Genomic DNA, 11,029 nt, shown 5'->3' on the forward strand with positions numbered 1-11,029 from the left:
ATCCATTTTGCTAGGTGGGAAGTATCGTGCTAAGAAAACTTTCTTCAATTCGTTCCATGTAGTTATGGAATTAGATGGTAGAGATTGGAGCCAAGCTCTGGATCTATCTCTCAAAGAAAAGGGAAAGAGACGTAATCTTATGGTTTTGGGATCAACACCATTAGCTTTCAATGTGTCTGCGTACTACACAAACACTAACAAATGAAGGTTCAGGTCTTCTGTAGGGTTACCAAAGAACTGGTTTTATTGCACAACTTGCAACAGTGAAGGTTTTAACTCGAAATTATTTGCCTCGATGGAAGGAGGTGCAATGCTTGAGTGTGACTCTTCTTCATATGGAGCATCATAGTCCTTGAGAGGTTGGTTTTGATTTGCGGCCATATCAGGAGTTGGGATATTGTATTTTAAACGAAGTTGTCTAACTCGGAGTCTTAGAATAAAATGCTCGATTTCGTTTATGGGTTGTATTAGCTCGTCCCCCGGGGAATGAGTGTTTGGCATACAACCGACAGATAAAAGAAAAAATAGTTGCCTTAGTTTATACTGTGCAACAACGAAGTTACGATATTGACTAAATTGGTCCCTAGCAACGGCGCCAAAAACTTGACCGCAACTTAGTGAGTCTATCGAAATATCTAATTGAAAGTGCACATTTGTATCACGTAGTTTTAAAAGATATTGAATCCACAGGGACCAATAATCAAACATGTCGCTATCTATTGGTGTTATGTAAATCTAAGGCTAATGAAAATATGATTTAGAGGGAAATTTTAAAACTAAAATTAGAATAAAGTTTGGAAAATATATTAGAAAGGAGAGACCGAGATGTGGATCCTGGTGCACCTTGGGGACTAAATAATTTATTGGTGTGTGTTAATGTATTAAATCGCTTTTTAGTAGAAAAATATTAATTTTAAAACCTTTATCTTACACTCTCGTGTTGTTGACTCTAGCTATACTTTTAGACCACATGTCTGCTCTCGCTAGCGCATTTGAATAAGGAAATACTTTTTGTAAACCAATAAGTCTTAATTAATCCTAAAGCGCTCTGGTTGTGTTTAGGATTAATCCCTAATTTTTACTATCTGATTCAAGCTTCACACTCTCGTGGTCTCAGCTCAAAACCTTAATGCTTTCACTCTAGTGCAAAACTTTTTAGACTCAAAATTAAAAATTAAAACCATAAAAAATAATTTATAAAAAGGTTTACGCCAACTTATTACTGAGTCTCATCGAAACGACGGTCCTCACATACCAGACTCAAAACAATTTAGTCGGACATGGTATTAAACATAAACATGTGATTCATGGTAATGGAAATTAACAGTAACATTGCAAGTGAATAAATTTCAAACAAATAGAATTAAATTAAAGCAATTATATAAAGAACCTGATAAACTGGAATTAAGGCGGAAATAACTTCGAGTAACAAATAACGAAACAGAAAATAACTTCTAATGCTGACACAATTACTTTGATCCAAGCTTACAATAAAAGATCCTAAAAGCTATGGTGTGATAGTCCCCCAATGCGAGAGCTCTATCACTTTCGAATGTATTTTCTGCTTAAAACTAAGAATACAAATTTGTCCTACAAACTTGAATGATTCAATCTTCTAAAAACTCACATTTTATAGTGTAATGCTAAACCGAGTCCTGGTCATGTAGACTTCATGGGAGAAAAATATGGGGGAATGGGGAAAGACTGATTCTTTCTGTTGTGATTTTTCAGGGGCCGAACTTCATGGCGGGCACCGTGAAGCTTGTGGCGGTCGTCATAAGTGCAAAGTGGGATTTTTGGCCTTTTTGATGTTCATGGCGGTCGCCATGATACTCGTGGTGGTCGCCACAAGCCTTTGACTGCGTCTTCTGCATTCTTATTTCCTCTCTGGTTGGCTCTATGACCGCCTAGTCATGGCAGGGGCCATGGTGGGCGCCATGTAGGTGGCCATAAATGTATCTTTGCCATTTTTCTCCATTTTTTGTCGTTTTCATCTGGTTTCTTCGTAAATCGGCTCTTACTCGTAAAGTACTTGAAACATGTATAAACTACCAGCATAACACTACAAAATGCAACAAAATGAACTAAAACATGTGCAAATTGAGTCAAAATAAATTATGGTTTTCGGTGTTATCAACTGTACTACAAAAGTGTCTTTCAAATCCAAATAAAATTCAATACACAATAATAATCTAAAATGCCTTATAGCTTCCACCTTTATCAACTTGCCATATCCAACATAGACGTATCTTTTAACATCGTTTGGCTTATGGTAGTTCAGGAAACCCTGCATTAAAACACTGATGTTAGTTGTTACATCTGAGTCTAACCACCAAGTGTTTCTAGGTATTGAAGCTAAATTGACCTCAAAACAGACTAAAGTAAGAAATGTACCTTTCCTTACACACCAAGCGTGATATTTGGGATATTTTTTCTTCACATGTCCAAACATTTTTCAAAATAAACATTTATCATCTTATTTTTGTTTCTTTTATGTTGGAACATTTGAAGCTTCATTCTTGGGCTCATTAGTTTTCTTTCTTTTTCCCTTGTCCTTATAGGTGCCAACAAATTGAGCGATTTCTGTCTTATCATACTTCATCATTTCCTCTTCTTGCACACAAAATAAAATGAGCTCATTAAGAGACCATTTCTCCTTTTGACAGTTATGAGATATCTTAAACTAGTTGAATTGTGAAGGAAGAGAAAGTAATACTAAATGAATGAGCAAATCTTTTGACAGCTGGAGTTTTAGTGCCTTAAGTTTTGAAATAATGTTTCACATGTCCATAATGCATTACCTTATATTTCTTTTGCCTTGATACTTCATGTAAATCAAGTTCTGAAGAAGAGCACTTGTTTCCGCCTTATCACTTTTCAATCTCAGCAAGAAATATTTTGGCATTTGTTATCTCTTTTGATATAATACCCCTAAAAACCTCAGAAATGTCGTGCTTAGTGATCATGAGACTCATGTGATTGAAGTGACTCCACTTCTTAAAATCTTTCCTCTGTTTAGAGGTACTAGATTCTGTAAGAGAAACTAGTTGCTCCGTCCTTAATGCAAGGCCGACAGCCATGCAGCCAAGAATAATTTTAATGTCTCTTTCCAATCCTTGAAACTTTCCCCATTAAGGACCATAAATTAATTCAGATTAGTAGATATTGAAGCAATTGTAGCTGAAAATAGAACAAAAGTAAACACTATAAATGTACTCACACAAAAAATTTAAACTTAATTATCAATATGTTCAAATTATGACCCATCTCAAGACACATATTGCATCATCAATATCAAGTCTTTGGATAGTAATATTGACTGCTAGCGATATTCTTGTTGTAATTATCAAGCATTGATAATAAAACATGTCAAATAATAAACCCCTCTTTAGATTGATTTATCATTCACATGTAAAACCATATAATTATCTCATGTTTACCATAAAAAGTGTGCATGAAATCCGGTTAAACATAAACTGTCATTTGAGTCAATTGATACTCGCATGGATAAACACATACAAAATAAAATATTTAAAATTTCTTATAAACAATCTCCAAAATATTAACGCACTCAAAATGTTAAACTTTGCATAGAATTACAAATTAGAGTCAAAACTTGAACAAAACTTTACTATAATAATTTATTAAAATCAATTGTTTTAATGTATAATTTAAAATTCCAATAAAAATAAATAATTTGAAATTGTTCCAAAATTATATTTAAAAAATGGACAGAAACACTAAACACGTATAATATAAAATCAATTGTATTAAATAATTGTTTCACATTATTAGAATCGTTTGAATTTTACACCACACAATACAGAAAAGTCATAGTACATAGTAAAGTTTCCTATCTCATATTTTATTATGTGAAAGCTATAGTACATATTTTATTATTTAAATTCAGTTTGATTTCATTACTTGAAAGTCATACTACCCATAAAATTAAAATATGACATAGGCAATTACCACAGTTGAAAAAGCGTTGGATCTGAAAAATTCAAAAAATTGTTGATTTGATTCAACATCTAACATGAATTTTATGAAAACACCATCAAATAAGATTCAAAAATATGAATTACAACGTATAAAGATTAATTTATTATATAAATTAGAAGATAAAAAAACAATTTTAGAACCTTATTTCATAAATCTCAAAAAATAAATTGAATCAGATATAAGTGATTCTGATATTGTTTGTTGGTTTATTACGTCTTTCGAATCTATTCACAATCTTATGATTTCTATCGATATAGAAATCAAGAACATAACTCTAAATCAATCCCTATGAGTCAAATATCCCTGCCCTTAAATTCGTACCAAAATTCAATCAGAGAATGAAAGCAGAAGCGTACCTGAGTTTGTCATTAAAATCGTTGAAGGTTGCGGGTATGTGATCTTCTGATTTGTAGAGTTATTTAGGGTTCCTTGAATCTCTTATTATGGGGATGAAGAGAGAATCATAATGAACCATGTTTTTCTATCTGTTTAGAAATTGGGACCATAACCCATATAAATAACCCTAAAGTTATTTCTTAGTTTTCAATATTCTAATTTGATCTCTCATCAAATTAGATATTGACTTATGTATCTATACAATATCGTTTCATGACATATATGTCACTAGTCATGGACTTAATATCAATTAGATTGCTTTAGTTTTGGAAAATTAAATAGTGACGCTAACACGTGTAATATTACATTTGTAACTCAAACATCTAACAATGTGGAGAACATATCATTGTAGGCTAACTAAGGGGACCGATCAAGTTTCATGCGACAATTATTAGATTTGTCGAAGACATAATCAAGATGTTGAAACGTCGAGAATCATCAGCTACTTATTAGGTTTTCTTATTTATTATTGTTTTGTTAAGTTATGTAATCGTCTGTCTAAGTTATTTAAGTGTTTGTCATATGTTAAGTTATGTTCATCATGCATTTATGGAAGTTTCAAAATGCTATTTAATAAACAGTGATGTACAAAGTGTTGAATATTGTTGAATGTAGACAGAAACACTAAACACGTATAATATAAAATCAATTGTATTAAATAATTGTTTCACATTATTAGAATCGTTTGAATTTTACACCACACAATACAGAAAAGTCATAGTACATAGTAAAGTTTCCTATCTCATATTTTATTATGTGAAAGCTATAGTACATATTTTATTATTTAAATTCAGTTTGATTTCATTACTTGAAAGTCATACTACCCATAAAATTAAAATATGACATAGGCAATTACCACAGTTGAAAAAGCGTTGGATCTGAAAAATTCAAAAAATTGTTGATTTGATTCAACATCTAACATGAATTTTATGAAAACACCATCAAATAAGATTCAAAAATATGAATTACAACGTATAAAGATTAATTTATTATATAAATTAGAAGATAAAAAAACAATTTTAGAACCTTATTTCATAAATCTCAAAAAATAAATTGAATCAGATATAAGTGATTCTGATATTGTTTGTTGGTTTATTACGTCTTTCGAATCTATTCACAATCTTATGATTTCTATCGATATAGAAATCAAGAACATAACTCTAAATCAATCCCTATGAGTCAAATATCCCTGCCCTTAAATTCGTACCAAAATTCAATCAGAGAATGAAAGCAGAAGCGTACCTGAGTTTGTCATTAAAATCGTTGAAGGTTGCGGGTATGTGATCTTCTGATTTGTAGAGTTATTTAGGGTTCCTTGAATCTCTTATTATGGGGATGAAGAGAGAATCATAATGAACCATGTTTTTCTATCTGTTTAGAAATTGGGACCATAACCCATATAAATAACCCTAAAGTTATTTCTTAGTTTTCAATATTCTAATTTGATCTCTCATCAAATTAGATATTGACTTATGTATCTATACAATATCGTTTCATGACATATATGTCACTAGTCATGGACTTAATATCAATTAGATTGCTTTAGTTTTGGAAAATTAAATAGTGACGCTAACACGTGTAATATTACATTTGTAACTCAAACATCTAACAATGTGGAGAACATATCATTGTAGGCTAACTAAGGGGACCGATCAAGTTTCATGCGACAATTATTAGATTTGTCGAAGACATAATCAAGATGTTGAAACGTCGAGAATCATCAGCTACTTATTAGGTTTTCTTATTTATTATTGTTTTGTTAAGTTATGTAATCGTCTGTCTAAGTTATTTAAGTGTTTGTCATATGTTAAGTTATGTTCATCATGCATTTATGGAAGTTTCAAAATGCTATTTAATAAACAGTGATGTACAAAGTGTTGAATATTGTTGAATGTACGGAACTTTACTTATCTAAGAATGTGTGGAACTCTACTTATCTAATGATGGATATTGTTGAATCTAGGTTCTTAAGCATTTGTAACATTTGATGTACTAAAAATAAACTATTTTTCGTTTGTTGTTATTTTTCTCAATCCTTGTTATAAGCTTGATTAGTATAGTAAAACGTTGTTGGTTATTTTAACCCCTAACCGACTTGGGCAAGATTTGGGCCATGAAAAGATTATGCAGTGTGGTCGTAAATTAGGTACACATGAATACATGATTGGGTAAATATGAATACAACATTGACAACGCCACTAATAGGGATGACAATGGGTACCCATGGATACAGGTACAAGTCCTCTACTACTCGTCCCATTTAATAAATATGATACTCGTACTCGCCTCATACTCGTGCAAGTATCTTCCAGATGGGTATCCGTAGATTTTGAGATACCCACGGATATTTGCAGATATCCATGAATTTTTTTTTTATTATAATTTACTAATTTTTCTTATATGCAAGGCAAGAAAATGGCACGAAAGAAAAACTTATCCAACAAGGGTTTTAAGTGAAAATGAGATTACCAACTTAAATTAAATGGCTATTAATAAAAATAATTTATCAAATATAATAATTTTAAAGGATATTTAAGTAATTTTTTTAATTATTAAAAGATACGGATACCCGCTGGTAGGATATCATCAAATATGTATTTGTTCTTGTAAAGAAATCAGTAGTTAAATATTTATTGATTTTACTTGTGGATACCATTAAGTTATCAAACTCGTGCTTGTGACGAATTTTACTCATAGATATCCACGAGTATGAGTTTTTTCCCTTCCTAATCATTAAAGGTGATTTGAACCTGCATAAAACTAAAAAAGATGAAGTGTAATTAATTTTTGGATTTACCTCTACAATTTGAGCGAATTTTCATATACCCCTTCATAATTTTACAAAAATTTAAAATATAAAATTTATAAAATAAAAAAATAAAAAATTCATGTGAATTTTAAAAAATAAATAAATAATTAAAGAAAAATGTCACCTAAATAGGCAACGTCGCCTAAAAACTACTAAATAAACTAAATTTAAACATTACAATACAAAATCCAAAAAATATTACATTAGTAAATTTAAATTCGCTGACATTACATAAGATAAAGTGTATTTAACCCTTAAAAATATTTACTTGTATTTCTCTAATTTTTATGCGATTAATTCTTTATAACTCATTTTAAATCTTTTGATATTATTCATTTAGATATATTAAGTGTTGATTAGGTAATGGTTGAAGGCATAGCAACCAAACAAACAAAATCATTCATTAATGTCCTCTTCAACTTTAAATTGAGTTATACTAACCAGACCCGATTATAGTTTTTATTTTATTTTCAATGAAACATTAAAAATGACTAAATTTTAATACCAAAACATGAACTTTGTTGAAACTTTAAATGTATAAATATCGAAGAATGGTATAATTATGATTATTGTCAATGAACCATTAAATTTTGTTTGATAGAAGATAATTGATACTTGAACACTAATTTTTATATTAGAATCTTTAATCTTAATATATTTAAAAAATAAAATTTTACATGTATTGATACTCAGCCTAAATTTCTTTTATAAGTAGGTTTGATTTGAATATGCATTCCGGAATGAATAAAATTTGAACCATTCAATTGAAATCCATCAATTATTTTATTAATGAATTAGGTTGAATTAGGTGTCGAATTGATGTGATTATTTAATTTGGATTGTGTAAGATTTTTTCCAGTAAGACTTATTCAGATAATTATTTTGATTCTTTTGATTTGATTATATTGAAAATGAAATCCGACTAAACCTAATTAATATTTATTTTTATTATTATAAAACTGAGTTATGTGATAATAATTTAATTTATGATTTAAATATGATAATGACTAAAGTAATTTTAAATGACATTGAAAATGTTATTATGTAGTAACTAATAATTTTGTTTTCATGAAAAAATAGTTTTTTTTTCTATTCTAAAATTTTGATAGATTTTTTTGAAAAAAATTTATAAATGAAAGTTTGTGAATTTCATAAAAAATAAGACATTTTTATAGTTTTAGCCAAATAAATATTAAACAGAAACAAAATTCGTCAAAAATTAAAATTTTACCAATCAAATTTATTTAGAAAGAAACTGTAATTTACTTCAAATATATATTTTAAACTCAATCAAAATCAATTGATTGTCCAACCTAATCAATGATATCTAATCTAAGAATTTTCAAACAAAAATTTATCTTAAAAAATAAATCATCCAATCATTATTATAAATAAATTTAATTTTTTTAGTAGATTTAATCGTTAATATATCTAATTGAATTTAATTGAAATATAAAAAAAAAATTTACACCGTCAGTTAATCATAAACATTGAGTATTGAAATAAATTTGATTTTTAATTTAAAAATCTATAAAATATTACAAACGAATGATGATAAATCGATAATATAAAACTTTTTACATCGATAGTGCATAGGAATTAATCTCTATCTAATTCGAATGAAAGTATCCGTCATTGTTAAAGACCCGACAGAAGAATTACTGCGTTTCGAGATATTCGATGATGAGTTGGCATATCCACGTCTATATATTCTCATCTTCTCATTCACAAACCCAAAGCACACCACTTCAACTCAACTATCTCTCATCTCAGGTCTCATTCTTCAATCCCTAATTTCAACTTCTATTCTTTTATTATTTATTTATTTACGCATTCAAATTCATTTTATTATGTAATTATAAAATCAGTGAATTCAATTCATGGGGACTGCATCATCTATGTTAACTCAATATGATATTGAGGAAGTTCAACAACACTGCAACCATTTATGTATGTTATCATTAACTAACTGCTTAATCCTTTATTAATTTTATAAGATTAAGTTTTTATTTGATTTCTTGTTATTCAGTTTCGCAGCAGGAAATAGTGTGTTTGTATCAACGGTTTTGTCAACTTGACCGAAATGCAAAGGGCTTTATTTCATCTGACGAGTTTTTATCCATTCCTGAGTTTGTTATGAATCCAATTTCTCAGGTATCTGTACCGTTATCTGTTATTTCATTGCTGATTTTGTATTTCTGTTGTCCGTTATCTGTTTTTATATTAAATACTCCGACCGCAATTGTGATTAATTCATACTGCAGCGACCACAATTAGTATCGCGACATCTGTACACGCGATTGTGTTTTATATATGATCTAGAAGTTGATGGTTTTTGTGCTTATTTGCAGAGGTTAGTCAAGATGGTGGATGGTTTGAATTTTAAAGACTTTGTGGCCTTTTTGTCTGCATTTAGTACCAAAGCTAGTGCACACCAAAAAATAGAACGTACGTTTTTGCTTATATTATAAAGCTCACTTGTTTCATGTTTTCTTACCAATGATGAATTCATATGCAAACACCACAAATGTAATTCAGATTGCGGATAATAGTGGATGAAGTTAATTAAACAGTTAAGAATTGCTCATGTTTATTAATTATGTAGCAGAGACACTTCTGATGGAAGGTGTGTGAGTATCCGACACGTGTGATTATGTTCAATTAATCCAAGTGTCTGGACCCTGTTCGGTATCCGTGTTTGTGTCGGTGTTTCATAGACAATTAATTCCATCATTGAAAGAAGGATTGGTGATTGTTTTCCTTAATTATGATGATGTCTTGTGCCACTGGCAAGTTAGGGGGTGCTTATCTTTGTTTGTTTAACTTATTGCAGTTATTTTCAAAGTATATGATTCAGACCATAATGGAAAAGTGTCTTTCAAAGACATATTAGAGGTTCTAAAAGATTTGTCCGGTTCATTCATGTCTGATGAGCAAAGAGAGGTATCGCCAAATAAATATATGCTTCTATGTAGATTTAATAATCAAGTATTTTTAACGATAAAAAAAGCCAGTTTTCAATAAGATGTGTCATTGTTACTTGACAGCTTTGAAATCCGAATTTAATGTCATTTTGCTTCCTTCATCATCTGTTTGTTCGATTTGCAGGAGGTTCTGAGCCAAGTTCTGAAAGAAGCAGGATACTCAAAAGACTGCTACTTAACATTGGATGACTTCAATAAGGTCTCTACATTTTCTTACATATCGAAAACGGTCATGTATTTTTCGATATCATTTGATTTTTAATTTTCATTTGTCACAGGTTCTTGGTCAATCTGGCGTAAAAATGGATGTTGAAGTCCCTATTGATTAAAATTGCCTGCAGTTTTCTCTGTTTGTAAAATATATTAAAGGGATTCTTGTAACATTTAGTTTTGTTCTTGTTTGATTTAGGCTTTTACATTCCTTTACATATTTTACCTGAATTCAAACATGAGGTAAGCTTACAACTTAGTTCAACAAACAGCAACCATAGTTCATATGGACATTTAGTTGAAACAAGTTTTGAGGTTTATCTGAGATTCAACAGCAGTGGAACTGTTTCCGCAGAAGCATGGTGTGGATTATTATGATGGTTTCTCACTTGTGGCTAAACATGAGACAATCAAATTAGTCATTGCTCAATCTTGTAGCACAAGTTGACACATATTCCAATTATATGTCTGACAACATTTTTAAATATTTCTTTAGTCTCATAAAAAGTGTCTCATTTGTATTTTTCTCTGTTCCAAAATAATTGTCTTTTTAAAATATCAATTCAATATTTATTATTATTTTTCCATTATCATACCCTTATTTATTAGTTTTCACTTTATTCAACCA

At 29.9% G+C, this 11,029-nt stretch overlaps 1 protein-coding gene across 1 annotated transcript; it reads left to right on the forward strand.

Annotated features, from left to right (window-relative positions):
• The first annotated feature begins 8,837 nt into the window (after window positions 1-8,837).
• LOC127087596 (uncharacterized) lies at window positions 8,838-10,758 on the forward strand. The gene is made up of 7 exons (XM_051028506.1): window positions 8,838-8,980; window positions 9,076-9,157; window positions 9,237-9,361; window positions 9,559-9,655; window positions 10,041-10,150; window positions 10,316-10,390; window positions 10,470-10,758. Exons 2-7 carry the CDS (start codon window positions 9,088-9,090, stop codon window positions 10,518-10,520), a joined length of 528 nt encoding a protein of 175 aa, XP_050884463.1. The 5' UTR covers window positions 8,838-8,980; window positions 9,076-9,087; the 3' UTR covers window positions 10,521-10,758.
• Window positions 10,759-11,029: the final 271 nt, after the last annotated feature.

Source organism: Lathyrus oleraceus, chromosome 5 (assembly GCF_024323335.1).
Source record: "Lathyrus oleraceus cultivar Zhongwan6 chromosome 5, CAAS_Psat_ZW6_1.0, whole genome shotgun sequence".
Lineage (NCBI taxonomy): Eukaryota > Viridiplantae > Streptophyta > Magnoliopsida > Fabales > Fabaceae > Lathyrus > Lathyrus oleraceus.

Bases quoted from the DNA above. Each gene is read 5' to 3' on its own strand.
- LOC127087596 (XM_051028506.1), top strand. From the start codon at position 9,088: ATGGGGACTGCATCATCTATGTTAACTCAATATGATATTGAGGAAGTT. The intron at 9,158-9,236 runs GTATGTTATCAT...CTTGTTATTCAG, and splicing joins ACAACACTGCAACCATTTAT to TTTCGCAGCAGGAAATAGTG. The intron at 10,391-10,469 runs GTCTCTACATTT...CATTTGTCACAG, and splicing joins CATTGGATGACTTCAATAAG to GTTCTTGGTCAATCTGGCGT.